The sequence below is a fragment of the Mytilus edulis genome, chromosome 12, assembly GCF_963676685.1.
Source record: "Mytilus edulis chromosome 12, xbMytEdul2.2, whole genome shotgun sequence".
Taxonomy (NCBI): domain Eukaryota; kingdom Metazoa; phylum Mollusca; class Bivalvia; order Mytilida; family Mytilidae; genus Mytilus; species Mytilus edulis.
The window spans coordinates 14,686,914-14,706,424 of NC_092355.1; the positions used below are offsets into that span (position 1 = coordinate 14,686,914).

The 19,511-nt window shown below is 31.8% G+C and overlaps 2 protein-coding genes across 2 annotated transcripts; both read right to left on the bottom strand.

Moving 5' to 3' along the window:
• Positions 1-1,151: 1,151 nt before the first annotated feature.
• Positions 1,152-1,586, bottom strand: LOC139497441 (GA-binding protein subunit beta-1-like). Its single transcript, XM_071285663.1, has one exon. It carries the CDS (start codon positions 1,584-1,586, stop codon positions 1,152-1,154), a length of 435 nt encoding a protein of 144 aa, XP_071141764.1.
• A 57-nt stretch (positions 1,587-1,643) lies between these two features.
• Positions 1,644-19,046, bottom strand: LOC139497442 (uncharacterized). Its single transcript, XM_071285665.1, has 8 exons — positions 18,675-19,046; positions 17,502-17,690; positions 11,921-12,034; positions 10,394-10,562; positions 8,337-8,557; positions 6,127-6,166; positions 3,463-4,266; positions 1,644-2,941 (listed from the first exon to the last, which is right to left on the bottom strand). Exons 1-8 carry the CDS (start codon positions 19,044-19,046, stop codon positions 1,644-1,646), a joined length of 3,207 nt encoding a protein of 1,068 aa, XP_071141766.1.
• Positions 19,047-19,511: the final 465 nt, after the last annotated feature.

The window sequence follows — 19,511 nt, forward strand, 5'->3', positions numbered from 1 at the left end:
GAAAATTTTAAAAACTTTAAACACAGAGTGAATGTAATGTTTCCCCGCAGAAAAACTAAGTCCATTTAAAAGTTAAATCAGAAAATATAGATTTATTTTTTTACAAAATTTACTTCTGGATACTATTTTATGATAATAAACAAGCTTCTGTCCAAGTTTGTTACAAACCCAGGGTATTTTAAGAAAGTTACTAAAGTTCTAAAAACTTTAAACACAGAGTGAATGTTATTTTTCCCCGCAGAAAAACTAAGTCCATTTATAAGTAAATTACGGAAAAAATGGAATTTTATTTTTACAAAATTTACTTCTGGATACTATCTTATGATCATAAACAAGCTCCTGTCCAAGTTTGGTAGAAATCCAGTACAGTTTAAGAAAGTTTTTAAAATTTAAAAAACTTTAACCACAGAGTGAATATTTTTGGACGCCGCCGCCGACGACGACGGAATGTAGGATCGCTTAGTCTCGCTTTTTCGACTTAAGTCGAAGGCTCGACAAAAAGGAGACATGCCATTTTTTACAAGAAAGGTTATTTTAGTTAGATTTTGTGCAATTAACTTTGTATGTGTATTTGATATGGATTTACTAAATTCTACTCTAAAAAAATGATATTTAAAACCAAATTAGTATATAAGAACCATTACAAATAACCAAAGTTGATTTTGACTTTTAATAAAAAAAACTTTAAACAAACGAATGTTGTACTACCTCAATGATCCTTGCAAAACAAAAAACAGCAAATATTGAGATTTAGACTATGCTGTGATTTTGGTGCATACAAGTCCAAAGCAAAGTAGCTTTTTAAAAGATGTTACCTATCTGTGATTTATTCATTATTTGCAATACATTTGGTACTTAATGAGGAACAACATGACTTAATTCAAATGATTGCAATAAATCGCACTATATGACATTTAGAAACGCTGAAAACGTTAATCCCATCCTTCAGTTTCATCAAAAGTACTTACATAATAATATGCAGAGCACTTAATTCAGGAATAACAAAAATATTTCGAATTCAGTAAAAGTTCTCCTAGGAACATTTTATGATATAAAACACAAATGACCCAAGCATGTTAGAACCTCTACAAATTACTAGACAGTACACTACGAATAATTTAATCTATGAAATATTGTTTTTTTTTTAATTTTCATATAATGAGTTTGTTCAATGCAATACTTTGATAATATGCACAAAACAGGTTTACACATCCGTCGTCTCTAGAAATATTTTCTATCTCCTTGTAAGCAGCTCTAATCTGTGTCAGTCTGATACTCAGATCATTACACAGGTTAACATTAAATTCATTGACTTTTAGTAAATGTTCTATCCTCTCAATTACTGTCTTGCAAAAACCTATCAGATGTGTCCCTCTTATACCGCCAACCTGATTAACGTCACCTCCTTTGTTTATAAGTAACTGCACTATTTCCTTATTGTTTTTCTTGGAAGCAGCTCTTAGAGGTGTCTCTCTCATACCATCTACTTGGTTAACATCAACTCCTTTGTCAATAAGTAACCGTACTATCTTTTCATCTCCACTGTTACATGCAACTGTAAGAGGTGTTCTTCTCATACCATCCATCTTGTTAACATCACTTCCTACGCCTATAAGTATATGTAATATCTTCTCATTTCCATTCTAGCATGCAGCTGTCATTGGTGTCTCTCTCATACCATTCACTTGGTTAACATAACATCCATTGTCTATAAGTAACTGTACTATCTTATAATTTTTCCTCTCGCAAGCAACTGTCAGAGGTGAATCTCTCATACCATCCACTTGATTAACATCCCCTCCTTTGTCTATAATCAACTGTACCATCTTCTCATCTTCACTTTGACAAGCAACTGTCAGAGGTGTCCTTTTCATTCCATTCATCTTGTTAACACTACATCCATTGTCTATAAGTAAACTTAATATCTTCTCATTTCCCCTTTTGCAAGCAGCTGTCACAGGAGTTTCACTAATACCATTTATCTTCTTAAGATCAGCTCCATTGTCTATAAGTAATTGGACTATCTCCTCATTCCCTCTTCCACAAGCCGCTATAATTAGTGTCTCACTAATATTATCAACCTGGTTTATATTACCTCCCTTTTTTATAAGTAACTGGACTATATTCACATGTTCTCCCATGCAAGCAACTGTCAGAGGTGTCCTTCCCATACCATCAGCTTGGTTAATATCACCATCGTTGTCAATAATTAACTGTACTATCTTCTCATTTCCCCTCTTGCAAGCAGCTGTCAGAGGTGTCTCTCGAAAACCATCCATCTGATTAACGCATCCTCCTTTATCTATAAGTAACTGTATCATCTTATCATTTCCTATCTCACAAGCAGCTTTCAGAGGCGTGTCTCCAATATCGTCACATTGATTGATATCACCTCCACTGTTTATAAGTAACTGCACTATCTTCTGATTTTCTCTCTTGCAGGCAGCTGTCAAAGGGGTCTCTCTTAAACCATCCACCTGATTAACACCTCCTCCCTTGTCTATAAGCAACTGTACTATCTTCTCATTTCCTCTCCTACAACTCTCTGTCAAAGCTGTTTCTCTCATTTTAGTAATCTGGTTAACATCACTTCCTTTGTCTATTAGTAACTGTGCTGTCTTCTCATGTTCTCTCCTACAAGCAGCCATCAGAGGTGTTTTTCCCATACCATCAACCTGATTAACAATACATCCTTTGCTTAAAAGGAACTGTAAAATCTCATCATTCCCATAGCTACAAGCAGATGTCAAAGGTGTCTCAAGCATGCCATTAACCTGGTTTATATCACCTCCATTGTCTATAAGTAGCTGTACTATCTTTGTATATCCTCTCTTGCAAGCAGCTGTCAGAGATGTATCTAGCATACCATCCACCTGGCTAACATCACATCCTTTGTCAATAAGTAACTGCACTATATCATCGTTTTCCCCGTTGCAAGCAGCTGTCAGAGGTGTATAGTGCGAAAACCATTATTCAAATTAACGTCTTTGGAAATGAAATACATAACGATATTATAATATCCTCGGAAGCATGATGTTATCATTATGTCTTGTAAGGTGTGCTGATCGAATATGTAGTCGTTTTCTATTGATTTTAAAACTTTGAGAAATGAAACCCTATACTTTGCAAGCTTCATCTGTGCTTTGCAAAAACATTGATTCACTTTTCCACGTTTTAAATCATGTTTTATTCTCTCAAAGTAATCATGTTCGTACTTCCTTGACACAATTATAGTGTATTTGTCAAATTGATCATTAATCGATTCTAGCTGTATCCGCTGATTGACAACTTCGATATATGCATATCGCAATATAACTCTGACAAATGCATCCTTGTTACCAAAATAACAACACATAAAATCTAACATTCTGCCGTGTATAACCCAATACTGTGTTTTAGTTTTCCGTAAGTAAGTGCCAATGATTTGGTTCATGACCCTTTTCATTTTACACATAGAAGTACCTTGATCAACTCCGCAAATGTCAAAAATATTTTTAAAGTCTTTTTGATTAATGTTAATATTTTCAGTATCAATATCAAACACAGACTCATTAACGATGCCATTGTGAATAACGCACAAAAACAATGCGCAATATTTGTATGGATCAATTGATTGCAATTTTTCCCATTCATTTCGAAATGTATCGTAAGGACAGTGGAAAAAATCTGTCAAATTAAAATGTTCATATTTGGAATAAAGAGAACACATCAGAGGTGTGAATGGCTCATGTTGATTAGTTAAAAGCTGAATATTATCTTTGTTTAGATACTTAGCACAGATCTTTAATTTGTCTTCCTTTGAATATATTGCAGACAAATTAAAGATACTGGATGTGATAACAGAACAGAAAGCATGGAATTTTTCATCCCTATAAATATCTAATCGGCATGTTGCTGCTATTTTTGTTTTCCCCCTTTCCAATAATCGTTTTAAAGTCACTTCATTTTTAACCAAATATTCAATATCACCAAAACTAACCGTAAATCTACCACAGATATCATCAAGAACAAACATCTGGCTTATGTTCTTTTTATAATGACGGATTATATCCTGAATTTCGTAACATGGAATCAAACTGTATTCAATCTTGTCATGTAGTTTTAAGGCTATATGATGCATCAACATACTCTTTCCTATACCAGATTCGCCTACTATCAACACAGTTGGTTTTAACTCAAGTATATCAGAGACCGCTTTTACAACGGGTGTTCCAACAAACAACACGTCTTGCTCCTTCCAACATTCAATATCGACTTCGTGAGAATCTGCAATAAAAATGGTGAAGAATTGGTTCGATAAGGTTCTCAAATTGCCCTCTTATTAGCTTAAATTTAAAATTAGAATTTATTGACCATTATTACAATGAATCATAGCTCATACAATGACTAGATAGTACTCGTTTTGATTTTCCACAAAAAATCGATGAAAATGCTTAACTTTCCTTTGATAATTGGGTAGGAAACATCGAGCGCATACATCGACAAAATAGATCTTTGAAAATAATGTTTGTAATGACATTTTACATGTCTAACTTGAATATTCAGTTTGTTGACGCCTGCGCTCTATGTTTCCTGGTCCTAAGAATAGCTGAAATTGGTCTGATTTTGTCAAATTTGAAAAAAAATCAATAAAGTATGATTACATAGTTTATATTCGAAAACAAAAATACATATAACCATGATAACAGTATAAACATCGTGTTTATTTGAGTCAAGTTTCCAAATATTTTTTTTTTCATAGTTCGTTCTTCTGGTGATTTTTTTTTAATAATAGGACAGGCACGTACAGAATGTGAGTGGGATCGCTTTTTCATATGTGTTTTAAATTTGGACAATATTGCAGTTTCAGCAGGTACTCGAAGTTCACTATATTGTGTTTGATATCTGTGATGTTTGTTTTGCCTGTGTGTCAAATGATAATTCGGTAAGTTTAACTCTTGTAAACAGGTTTAACTCATCCACATTGTTGCCTGTCATTGTCAGTTTTCTGTACATATTTATTTGTCTTTTAAGCAGTTTCATAAATATAATAACTTGCAGTTCTACAATATATGTTTCACATCAGATACTTGAATATCGTAGAATGATATCAGTAGCGCTGTCGTTTCTGTAGACAACATTAAGGGTTTATATATACATGATCTATTTTTCTTATTTTCAGACGATTGACCCTTTTCCTGACATGCTGATTGAGTTTATTTAATCAAAGTGTTGTTTGTTTGATATTAGTTCTTCATTGGTCCAAATCGATTGTGTAGTCGAATTGTCCTGCATTCTTCCGAATTTGCTATTGTGACCGCATTGACAAAAGAGATCATACCTGATGCCGTCACATGTCATCAAATTGAGAGGGTTAGCGCTATAAAACAAGGTTTAATCCAAAATTTTCTACATTTAAACTGCCCATACAGGGATATTTTTAATATTCTACCTGTACAATGTAGCAAGAAATAAAGTTCGGTGACATCATTTTTCATTTCTTGAAATATATTATAAAACCTTTTTTATCATATTTTATTTCAGAATTTTGTCAAAAAGAATTCTTTAAATGCGTTTTTTTATTTTCTCGTACCTTGCAAAATAGCACGATGACCCATATTTTTTATCATTTTTTTTAAAAGCAAAGTTAAACCTTCATTTTGGCAAAGTATAAACAAATCGGTAATTTTTCTTCTTTTACACCCCCAGAACTTCATTAAGCTTAGAAACCAGATATATCTGGATTCTTTCTACTAATATCTTATGTCTCTTAATGCTATACTTCTATTAGGAAGACTAATACGCTAGCAATAAACCTTGGTATACTACGGAACGGATAAATCCTCAATTTGTATTACAAATTCATTGACAAGTTAATGTTAGCTCAAAATGTGCTACATGTATTACATTTTTTTCTGCGAATTTATTCGTAAGTTTAAGTAAACACTGACATCAAAAGCACAATTATTTTTGTCAGGGAAGGTTACAATCTAAGTTGAAGTTGTTTGATTGGTGAATTACCCCTTAAACTATATCATTCTAGGTAACACATATTTGTATTTCAAAGAATTTATATTATTGTAAACCATATTGTGTCTAATCAGAAATTCAATTGTGTGCATCCGATTTCGTAGTTCTGTAACTTACCGATTTGTGTATCGTTAGTTTTATCCTGGGACTTCAACTTCTGAAAATATATAGCGTTAGTCATAACTATATGAAATAATTCAGAATAAATCACATATATTTCAATAAGAACACGAATTTATGAATTAAATTCGCCAGATTAGTCAAATTGAAAAACATACAGCAGTTGAACTATTAACATACATTAACTACAATATAATGTCATATTTTCATGTATCCAATTGTCTTTCCTATTACGCCTTTACCACGTTTACGATATATCATTCAGAGAATTCGTGAGAAAAGGCTATACAAAAGATATATTAAAAATTTTAGTCTGAAGATATTACTGTAAATATAAATAAGAAATGTGGTATAAGTGCATATGAGAAAGCTCTCTGTCCAAGGCAAAATTGGTAAAATTGAAAAGATTGATCATTCAAGTTAATGGCGCAATTATGTGAGGATCACTACATACAATAGTCAATTCACATTTAAGTTCTCTATTCAGGTAACATGATGGGCAACATCAATAATTATTCACAATACACTAGTAGTCAACTACAATACCAAAACATTAGTGACGTATTGGTTAAAGATGTAAAACTCATCAAACATACTTGGCTCATATATTTTGTCTACATGCAACTTATCAAGAATGTTCGAATCAATTATATTATTTAAAAGACACAATCAGAAATGCCAAACACAATGTAAGTGGCGTTAACAAAATCAAAGAAACAATTAAAGTATGTTGTCATATCTGATTTAAATAAAGGCAACAGTAGTATACTGTCAAAAATCATAAATCGAGTGCGAGAAAATAAATCCGGATTTCAAGCTTAATAAGTAACATGAGTAAGTAACGAAACAACAGAAAACTGATGTGCAACAAAAACAAACTAGAATTCAACATTTATAGAAATGAAACTATTGGATAACAACTGCCATATTCCTGACTTACATGTAGTACTGGATATGTTAAGAATTAATGGTTTCTTTGAATCGATGTATGACAATGTTATATAGCATATTTACCTGACGATATTGGGATATAGGTATTTTGTCGGTTCATAACACGTACTTGTTTTTTTTTTAAAAACAGGTATTGATAAAAGCAAACAAACACATGTCGAAATGTCCAGGAATTTATTAAATCTGTATTTGGGTAAGATGATGCAAACATACGATTTTTATTGCGTCTTACACTTTGAGAAGCAAATAATCTTTAACTAATTTATTAAAATATTGTGTAAAAACGTTAATTATGAGCTATGAAAGTCATTTTTCTGAGGAAGTTTTTGAAAATTTCAAAGAAATATTTTTGACAGTGGGTAGCGTTCATTAGTCTTCAATATCCTATAGATTAACAACATTTAATTATATTTATAATATAGAATCTTCATTGAAGCAGAGCACGAATGTACAATTAATTTATTATTCTAATGTGCTATTTGTATGCAAGACTGACATTCCTTTGTAGTATGTGCCGTTTCGAAAAATGAATGCGAGTATTGTCTCCCTTTAACAGGTTCAATATTTTATAATTAAAAATATGTTTTTGATATTATTTTTTTTAATAATTACAAAATGTATCATTCAATATATTTCAGTTTTTGTTATTGGTGTATCAAAATCATTGATGTACAAATATAATTTCATAAATTTGAAACGTTTAAAATGATTACGTACCAATATAAAGAACCGTTCATCATTTAAAAAAAAGACTATAATTGAAAGTCGAATTATTTATCTCTACTTCATGATAGATCGATTGAGAAATTGAACAGCGTTATCTAATATTAATCACAGAAAGGGAATATCAATCAATTTTTAATTGTAGCTTATATAACTTTAACATACTGTTCCATTATGAATGAATGTTACTTTATATGGATATAAGGACTTTGTTAGCTAAATCTACCAATTTTATCAGACATTATGAATTTTTATTACAATATATTAATACAACTTAAAAATGTTTTCTTGACGGGAGTACAGGTAAATGCAATGCAAGAACACCAATGACAGAGAATACATAAATAAATAATAGTCTAGTAAATCATGGCATATTAACAACAGAATAAAAACGAAGCTTTGATGCAAATCCACATACCTTTTGCTATATCTAATTGTGTTGCACACTTTTTCTTTCATCTGATATTGTAAACAATTTCCCCAGTAAAATCATAAATAAATGCTTGCAATAAAAGTATAACAGTTTTACTTACTTTGTCTATTTCCAAAAATCCTGTTTTCATGTCTTTATCTAATTGTACTAATTTCTCAAGAATGTTGATTTTAAATTTATCTAGTACTTCTATTACTCTCATACAATTATCATATGTTTCTGTTGCCACCAGTTTTGTATATACAGCAAGCGCATGGGTTTGTTGACGGAGCTCGTTGACTAATCCAAGACCATGAGTTGTTCCACTTAAAAAACGTTGACCTAGCCAAAAGTAAAAGAAAATACTTATCTCTTCATTGTATTCAAATAACACAACGAATAATCAGAAAATATGGTATCCAATTACATTTTGAAAAAGCCTTTATTTTCTGCTTTTTTGCTATACTTATACACAATAATTGTTAACAACTAGCACAATTTTCTGATTCAAGCTAAGAACACGAAGATCTGAGAAGCAAGTATCTCCTGATATTTTGCAATAAAAAAGACGCTATACAGTTTATCTACCTTGAACACAAACAAAAATCGAAAACTGAGTATTAAAGATTGTAACTAAAAATCTAACTGCCAACATGTTGAAATGATATTTTTCATTTACAATGTACATGTACTAAGTTATACACATGCTTGTAAGGATCCCTAATTTTAAACAGAATGCATCTTTATAACAAGTAATGGCTTGATTTATTAAAAAAGAAACCGGTGAAACAATAATCAGTTATATTCAAAATTTGTTACCAGTATGGTAATCAAAACACACACGGTATATGTATTATAATTTGGATGGAGAGTTGTCTCATTGCTATTCACATCACATCTTCCTATATCTGTAATCAGTGTATTTGTCTGCCACAACAACTAAGGAACAAATATGACGTAATTTTGCACAAATCGGTTTGCATATATTAGTTTTACCCTACTTGATGACAAGTCGTTGCAATGGTAATCCTGCTCAGTACGAGAGGAACCGCAGGTTCAGACATTTGGTTTATGTGCTTGGCTGATAAGCCAACTGTGCGAAGCTACCATTATGACTGAACGCCTCTAAGTCAGAATCTCGTCCAAAAATGTAGCGATACTTTATGCATCTCGGCCTTGGGAGGCAACGATAGACGGGCGACGGACCTACCTAGGCGTCCCCGGTGGTAAAGCCACAGTAACCGGCCATCGGCAGGCGGAATTTTAAATTGATAGATGTTGTGGTTATTCTAGTGACATTACAAAGGTATTAAGAAGCTAATTGTATATCCCTTCCTGATCTCAGTATCCATCAGTGGAATTCTCAAAAGTGTGGCACAAACTTACATTGACCGAAAGTGCACAATGACAATGGTAAAGAGATTGGAGTTAAAACATTTGACCTATGCATGTCACAGTTTGACGACTTTGCCTACATATCATTAAAGTTACTCAAAGCCTGTCCAAATTCAATTCTAATAGACAATATCGGATATGTTCCTTACGTCGTAACTACAATCCCCTTCCCTTTCATGAATTTGACCTACCGAATTAGACTATTTACCGGATTTGTAATCACATAAGCAACACGACGGGTGCCGCATGTGGAGCAGGATCTGCTTACCCGTCCGGAGCACCTGAGATCACCCCTAGTTTTTGGTGGGGTTCGTGTTGTTTATTCTTTAGTTTTCTATGTTGTGTCATGTGTACTATTGTTTTTCTGTTTGTCTTTTTCATTTTTAGCCATGGCGTTGTCAGTTTGTTTTAGATTTACGAGTTTGACTGTCCCTTTGGTATCTTTCGTCCCTCTTTTAATGTATATCCAACAATAAATTATCAATCGTATTTTTATGGAATTGTCAGTTTATTTTCGATCTACGAGTTTGTCTGTCACTGATGTATGTTTCGCCCCTTTTTCGTCTTTAATACATTCAATCACTTTCCAAATATTTTAATTTATACACAGCTATCTGCTAATTCTTTTTAATTCCCAAAAATCTTTTAGAGCTCCATTGGTCTTATTTAAGTTAAGCACTGTATGCTATATTTGTGTCTTCGTAGGAAAACACATCTAGTCTTTAAGCAAATAAAATCTTTAGACAATGGACATGAAAAAAACAACATGTAATTGAATAATACCATTCATTTCCCATTTATCCATTTCGTCGATAACAATCGTTTCTTCATTGAGAGTCAGTTTCAGGTCTTTGACTAGCTTCTTCATCAGTTGAAATGAACTGGAGAATTTCAAAGCATCCCACTCAGCAAAATTACAATGAGCCCATGGATTTCTTATATGCCTTCGTACCTATCATTAAACACAATTCCTAGTACATGTATGATGTATAATATTAATTCTGATAGCTAAATAAAGAATGCAAAAAAAGCAAAAGTCTATTCTTCCATTTCACTAATGAAATCCTTCAAAACACTGTTTGTATACAACAAAAGTTCTCAATGTATGTACCTGTCTTATAAATGTAAGCTGGGTAATAATCACACTAAAACCAGGTTTTCTTCTCCGTTTTCGACATAAGGAAAAGATGTCAGGAATATGACATTTGTGTTGATTTCGGTACTTTTGTTATTTTATTTATTGTTAAACAGACTTTGTTTAAGGTGGGATGGAGATGTTTGAGTTTAAACATAAGAAAACAATATTATAATTAAGGTAGTAACTAACACCTGAACTAAAATTAATTTGGCTCGTTTAATTTTCTTAAAATTTTGACAAAGTATTTACTTTGACCCTTTGACAAAAATATAAAAAAATCAAAAAAATTGAACCAACCATTTAATCAGAAAAAATACACTTGTTATATAGCAGTTTGACAAACACTCATTTTGATCATTGAGAAGCTTAATATTCCCTTAAGAACACAACGTCATTTAAACGTTCTGCTGATTTTACAGAGTTATCTCCCTGTAGTGTTAGGTACCACCTTAAATCTTTTGATTATTGTACAAGCTATTCCTTGTATTGCTTTTGTTCGGTTTCTGATCTTTACCTAAGGAATGGTTATTTCTAAGAACATAAAGGACGAGGTACAATTATAAATACTATTCTTGGTGAAAATACGATTTTATACTTTAAGTGTGTTACAAATGCAAAGTAAGACAATAGTTTTGTAATTGTGTGTGGCATCAAAAGATAGTTAATCTTATGGTCTATATCAATTGCATTTAAATATTAGTATTCAATAAACTGTGTAAAACAATTATGTTTTATATCAAATTTAATAGTTTACTTGAAAAAAGGACAGCAAATACCAGAGAGAATTCAAACTCAAAGATTAGAAATAACGCCATGGCTAAAAATGAAAAGACAAACTGACAAATAATAGTAAACAAGACACAACAAAGAAAAAAACTAAGGACTAAGCATCACGAACCTAACCAAAAACTTGGAGTGATTTAAGTTGCTCTGGAGGTGTAAACAGAGCCTGCTCTACAAATGACACCCCTCGTGTTGTTCATGTTTATTACAAACCTGGAATATAGTATAATTCGGTAGGTCATATTCATTAGTAGTTAAACCGTTGTTCCCCCCCCCCAAAAAAAAAAAATGAATAAAAAAATAAAAGAAATACCATGAAACAAATAGACGATTAAGACATTTTCTGCATTATAATCGGTAAACCATCAATATAAAAATACTTTACTTACATCATCAGCATCTGATTGTACAATTGGATCAAACTTGGCAATGTTTAAAAGCAATCCCAGTAAGGCGGATGAGTCACAAGTTTCATCAAATCCTGTATAGTGTGCCATGTGTGTCTGTAGAAATAGCTTAGATAAATCAACTGCATTCTTGATAGTGTAGTCGTATTTGCTATGTTTCTACCATAATTTAGTTTGTTGTTATTGACAGCCTCATAGTTCAGGAAGGCACCGTTTAGTGGATATGTTTGAAGATGTGTTTGATATATTTGCGTATCGATGTTATTATTGTGAGTTTTAAATTCATGGAGAAGTACTGTTACAATTGAATCGACATATTTCCTCAGGGCTGGTGAGATTATGCTGTGCAGACACATGCCAACAACCAACCATATTTTCTGATTATCGTCTAAATCTGCTGATGTTGCTGTTAATAAAGGTTAACAAATTATTGCTGCGTAAAAGCTGAACGATACATTGTGCATATCAATTCGGCAACTTTTAAGGAGTGTGTTTTATATTAACCAATTGGAATAAGTTATCAATTTAGCATTTTTTCAAGCGACATTAACTGACTGTTTCATGATCATATCTATGTGGTGCTATATTATACATAACCCGAGGATAACTGTTGAACATTTACACAGTTCAAACGGTGAGCTTTCTGAATATTTTATTTAATAAATGTGTCCATAAAGAGACCTTATAGTTAACTAGTATCCTCCACGTCAGCCCAAACCACGCATTTTAATTGTATGCATTGCAATCCAATAAAAACAAAAATGGCAGAATATAGCATTCTTCACATTTCACGGCCTTCAAACTTAAAAAAAGACAAAAAAATTAACCTTGATTTGAAATAATAAGTTAGTTTTCTCTTTTGAATTAATAAACACTTGTTATTTCGGGGTCTTTTATAACTGACTACACGATATAGGCTTTGCTCACTATTGAGTGCCATCCGATAACCGATAGTGGTTAATGTCTCTTATGAACATATTTTTTTATTAAAAATCATAACGCATATTCTTTTATTTAAATAGACACACTAATTACAATTTTGTAATTAAGACAAAGTTATGGTTGAAGTTCACGCAGAAATGTACAATACATTGCAGTATTTAGCCTTTACATCTTTATTACAAGTGAATGCTTTGAATTCTGTTTACAGTTTATACGTTGAAGTTAAGACGAATTCAACACATCAACACACGTGGTACTTTTCAGACCTCTTTTCTGACTTGATCAAGATCAGAGTTTCAAATTGAGATTATTATTTCAAATGTTTGCAAGAACGGTAAACGCTCGAAATAAATGCGTGTGATACTTACCTATGTACACAAACGTATGAGCACTTTTTCATGAGTACGATCTTTATGAATTAAATTATTTATTAATACCTGTTTTATGTTGAGGTTTTTTAGCAATCAAATCGATCTCGTCATGTAATTATGTTGACGTTTTATGGCAGTTGAAGCTGAGGGTTCTTCATCCATACTCCTTTAGTAAGTCTTCATATACTACTGTTGTATTTGTCACATCATGGGAATCTTATACACTGTCTTCAATTTCTTTTCATTTCAGTATTTATTTGCATCATTGGCAGCTATTATGTATTACGTTTTATTTCTGGAAATATAATTTTAAGCGTTATAAAGATTGTTATTGAAAAAGAAGAAGGTGCTGTGCTAGTTTGTAAATATATTTTGCTTATTATCTTATAATAAAAGAGGAATAATTATAAACAATGTTTTATGAATAAAAAGTGATTAGAAAATGCGACTTACTTCAACATGTTTCAATAATTAATTTTATAGAGTACAGATTATGAGATTTTACCAACAAGAATCTATCACAAAATACAACCTAACAAATACAAAAGACGTAATTGTTTAAAAATAAACCAGTATGACAATTTAGTATATGAAAAAATCTAAAATATTAAATTGTTCTTTGACATTGACCTTCATTTTAAGGTCATATATCAGTAATTTCAAATCCCAGATCATTTAATTATATGGTGGAGGAGTAATACTGATTTCAAATACAGAATGGGGGACAACTCATATCGAAGATGACTTCGACTTGAAGTTAAACAATGTTTTAAATAAAATATTTTGTTTCCTTCACTGTTCTTTGGAATAAAGATTACAAGCAAAGTTTGAAATGTAAACATGACATTAAACGTTCATTCTGATCTCCATATACTCAAAATAGACAAAGGACTTCATAGAAAAAAAGACCTTAAAGTTTCAGACTTGTAAATATATTCAACACATATCGATTATGTTAATATTTAAAGTGAAATAACTCCCTTAAGATGTCATTTGATCACTTCGAGAGAGAAAACCAAACAATTATGATTAGTTAACACTTATTCTTATCAACCTATAAAAATATGTGTTCGGTTACAAAGGAAGCTTTGAGAAATTCCTGTAAGACATTATAGACTAAAACCAATAATCAGACCAAAGACAAAAGATGTTTCCATGAATAGTTAAAGACAATATAATATTCACCTTTTAGTGTTGCGGACATATTGTCACACGTAATTTATAAATGTCATATCAGAAATTGATATTTACTAATTTTTGATTGGCATATAATACATTTGGTGTCTTACTATGTTGTGATCTTTTACTATTGTTTCAGATAAGGGTGACGGTTAGTAGCTATTCAAACGTTCACACCAGTCCTGCTAATTTTGTTTGCACCTGTCCTAAGTTAGGAATGTTGTCTGTTTTGTATGTGGTTCATAAAGTGTTTCTGGTTTTGAATAGAGATGAGACCATTTTACCCGTTTGAATGGCTTTACACTACTTATATTATGGGCCTCTTATATCTTGCTGTTCGGTGTGAGCCACAGCCCCGTGTTTAGGAACGTACTTTGAACTATAGTGGTCTACTTTTATAAATTGTGACTAGGAAGGAGAGTTATCTAATAGACACTGCTACCACATTTTCTTATATTTATGTTATATCAATCGTAACCTTCTATAGGCTTACATATAATAACTAAGAATTAACTAGTGTATAACAGTTCAGCCGGACGTGTATAGTAAAATCTTTTTTCAAGATTATTCTTATTTTGTCTGTTGATATCATTGTTAACATCTACATTGTTTCCGTAACAACAGGACGAAAGTACGCTGACACAAAACCAAAACGTCCTTACACGAGTTAATCCCAAGCAAAAATGGTATTTGGAACACAATTGAAAATAAGATGTAGCTTGTACGTTTATACTAAATTTCACATCGACATACATAGGTCAGAAGAATTGAAGGTTATTTATTTCTGAAGGTTAATATATTTAAAATAGTATACTTACAACATATGTGTCGATATCGCACGGTTCCATTTTACTACAATATTACATTATAACACCTCGGATCACGTATCTTAATCATCCGATGTCTACTCGAGTTCAGACATTATAAATAGAACTGATTCACATAACCTGGGGATTTTTTGGAAAGTATAAATAGTTCAGCAATAAATCATTAAAAATGCGTGACAAACTATCGTCATAATTTTTATTTGTATACATTCGATTTCAATCGAAACAATTTCTGACTTTAGATAGATGATTAAAGGTGTGTAATAGATACATTTAAAAACTTAAGGTACACCAAACTGACTCATTTTATGATTGCATTTCTTACAAAATAAGTAGTATACAAGTACAATAGAGAAACAAATTATATCGGTTATCCATTCATGACACGAAACCTATAGATGCACAATAATAACACCAACAAAAGGCACCGGGAAACACGTGTATTGCTGTCCCCCCCCCCAAATGCACAGTGAGTAAACAGACCTTTCGCCTGATTACAGTTTAAAAAGGCCATTAAGTATGGTATTCGAAATACAAAGGTAACGAATGGTATTTTCCCCGATTGATTTTTTTCATTTGGAAGTTATTTCCGAAGAAATTATGTTCAAAATCTAATATCCAAATAAGCCAAAACGAAAGTCTGGCCTTGGTCTTTGTATGTCATCTTTCTATATATTTAGAAAATACTGTTTGGCAATTATCTGATTCTTTAGATTATTTTCTAGCATGTATATATCGGTTTTTGTTTTGTTGATTCAAAATTTATATTTTGCATGTGTTTGTACTTCCAAACATGTATATAAACAGGTCTAATCTGAGGTACAGTAGTTGTCGTTTATTTATATAATTAAATTCTCCCTCGCCCTGCTCGTCCGAATTTAAAGTATTTCTAGTCCAAATTCAATAGGCTTTAAACAAAACAAACACATAAATAGAGTTTGTTGCTCGCAGTAACATTATTATCTTCTCTTGCGATACAAATTTTATTTCACTCTATAATACAAGTTTCTTCGATACAAACAACATAATATAAATACATGTAATAAACATAGCAGCCATTAATGTGACTAACTTCGTACGATTCGACGTAACTGCGAGCACCTTCGATACTAATACATTTAAATGCCAAACTTTATATAGTACCCCACCCGTAGAAACCGCCAAAAATTTTCTCGTGCCTTGTACACGTAACATCAAACTTTATAAATAGTACATACTCTTGCAGAACTAGTTCTAAAACTAGTTACACTAGTTCCCATCTATATATAATTACTACAAATACCTAACGGGAAAACCCCAATTTCAAACGAAATGAAATATATTCAAATTCTCCCTCGCCCTGCTCGTCCGAATTTAAAGTATTTCTAGTCTAAATTCAATAGGCTTTAAACAAAACAAACACATAAATAGAGTTAGTTGCTCGCAGTAACATCGAATCAAAGGAAATGAAACAGTTCAGAATTAGATGCCAAGATTCAAAGATACTACCATCTGACGATGTAAATTGTCCTTAATATAACCATCTTTTGACTGATCTGATGACCATCTACCGTGGGCCTTCAATAATCTATCAGAAACCCCGTTATTAGCTGCTGAGGTAGCACCTCCACTTCTCAAACTGCAACCCGAATTTAGATTTATCCAAACCAATGTCTTCCAATGCACTAAGTAATATCTCACGAGCTCTAGTGTACGATAAGGATGTATTGTTTTTGCTTAGCTTGTATCTTTGTGATTTCAAAAATGACCGAAAAATAAAATAATCAGAATCAGATTCTAAACCAGCTAATTTCAAATAAATTTTTAACCACTTAACAGGACACATTTCATTCTCGGTCCTAGCAATTATAACCGTGTTTCCTCTTCTATAAATGTCTGTTTTACTCTTATCAATAGTAATCTCAACATGAGTATCATAAAAAACAATGTTATTTCTTTTTATCTTTGCTAACTCGCTGTAGCGTAAGAAACCGGAAAATCCAAGAAGACATAGTAAACACACTCTTAAATTAGACAAATCATGTTCGGAGCCATATCTAGAAACAATTAACTTAAAATGTCAGTAGTATTAGGCTCTTTTTTGTTGATGGGTTTACTCAAAATTCTACGACCGCCTTCCAAAATATTAGATAACAACTTATCAGAACAAGGATTGTATTTAAAGTTAATGTCATGATACCATTTAATTGAATAAAAGGACACGCCAACACCTTGCTGTATCAGTGAACCGATATATAAACATACTGTAGTTGAAGTAGCCGGAGAAAATTCAAGTTGACAATCGGAACACCAAATACGAAATTTTCCAAAATAAAATTTATATTTTTTAACAGTAGATTTTGAGCTAGACGCTTCCACAATTGATGGCAATGCACTGACAATTTTGGCAAATCTAGAATCATTGGCTAATTTCTCGAACTGTTTCCATTGAGTCTGTAAATAGAAAAAAAAACCAATTAAAATCTTCATACATACATGTATCTTAACATTAAAGTTCTATTAATATATACATCTCATATCTACATACATCATCCTCTAATCACACTGTGTGATTCTTTATGTTGCACTGTGCAACATAGCTCATGAAAGTTTATACATAATCCATCATAACACTGTATATTATACCACAGAACAACTATATTGTTCACCCGTAAACATTTCACGCAGTGTGACATACGCATAATTATATAATTGTATCTAAATAGATAATCATCTAAATTTCTAAGTTGTAAAATCAACTAACAACACTAACACATTACTGTTAACTGGTAGCTTAGCAAAAATACTGTTTTCGTCCGATCCTTTTATAAAACTATCCAGTTATTAAATGCTGACCAGTCGTATGCAAATGCATCAACACCGGAGGTACCAGGTGTAAAAAACTTTGAGAAGAACCTAGATACTGTTTTATTTCTACTGTCAGCAAATAAATCACAATTGAATGGACCCCATAATCTATCAAAATATTTAAAATAATATCTGAAACACCACAATCATCAAAATCGAAAATTTTGCTCAATTCGTCAGCTTGAATATTTTCATCTCTTGGGATCCATTCAATTTCTAATACAATATTGTTATCTAAACACATATTAAAAACATCTAAAGCTATGTCCTGAAGCTCTGACTTCATACTACCTTTTCTAATAATCTTAGTCACATTCTGATTATCGGTGTAAATTTGTACAAGTTTTCCACTCAATTGATTATGTACAGACTGTAAAATATTGCTTACTGCTTTTAATTCTCTCCAAGTTGAACTCTTGGTGTTTTCTTATTTATTCCACATACAATGAGCGACATTATTTGAACCTACAATATAACCAGCACCTGCATATTCGCTGGCATCAGAAAAAAACAATTCTCTCGGGCAAATATGAAATATGCCTAAAACTAACTTTTTCACAGTAAAAATACCAAAAATCTAAGTTCTTGAATAACATTTTCATTCAAATATACAAAAGAATCCCAATAATCTCTACAACAGATAGTCATATGTAAATGTCTTGTCATAATTTGACAAATACTGCCTAATGCTGGTAACATAGAAATTATTTTTCCACACACTTTAGCTAAATTTCTACAAGTGATATGTATATTACATTCAAATAAAGCAGATATTATGTTTTTTAAATTCTCAATTTTTTTCACAGGTACTTCTAAAGTTCCTTCTTTTAAATTCCAATTAAAACCTAGCCATTCCATAATTTGAACAGGTGTCCATACACTCTTTTTATTATTTACAACGAAACCAGATTTTTCTAGATCACTTTTAACCTGTAAAGCCATATTTTCACATATTTCCGAATTTTCTGCAGTTCCCCACCCGTCGTCTAAATAAACCACAATAGGAATACTCAAAGCTCTGCAATATTTTACTAAAACTCTAAGCGTTTTAGAAAAAATGTGACCTGCTGATGACAAACCGAAAGGCAAAACTGTGAAAGTAAAAAATTTGGTTTTATTGCTAAATTTCCATGAAAAACCTAAAAAAAATTATGATCATAATGCACATCTAAGTGATGATAACCATGCCTTAAATCAAATTTATACATGTATTTTGAATTATGTGCAAAAGATAATGCTTCATTAACACCTTCAAATTTAACCTTTTATTTTTCAACATATTTGTTTACATGTCTTAAATCTAGTACAAGTCTTATTTTACCTGAGCTTTGTACCGAAACAGTTAACGGATTTACTACAAAAGGTGGACACTCTACTTCATTAATACAATTTGTAGTAAGAAGTTCA

What these genes read in the sequence shown, in the direction of transcription:
- LOC139497441 (XM_071285663.1), bottom strand. Translation starts at nt 1,586, where the DNA reads ATGGATGGTATGAGAAGAACACCTCTTACAGTTGCATGTAACAGTGGA.
- LOC139497442 (XM_071285665.1), bottom strand. Translation starts at nt 19,046, where the DNA reads ATGGCTTTACAGGTTAAAAGTGATCTAGAAAAATCTGGTTTCGTTGTA. An exon ending in TTCAAGAACTTAGATTTTTG is followed by an intron (nt 17,691 to 18,674) that starts GTATTTTTACTG and finishes TTCTATTTACAG; the next exon opens with ACTCAATGGAAACAGTTCGA. An exon ending in GGATAAATGGGAAATGAATG is followed by an intron (nt 8,558 to 10,393) that starts GTATTATTCAAT and finishes ACTTTTGGCTAG; the next exon opens with GTCAACGTTTTTTAAGTGGA.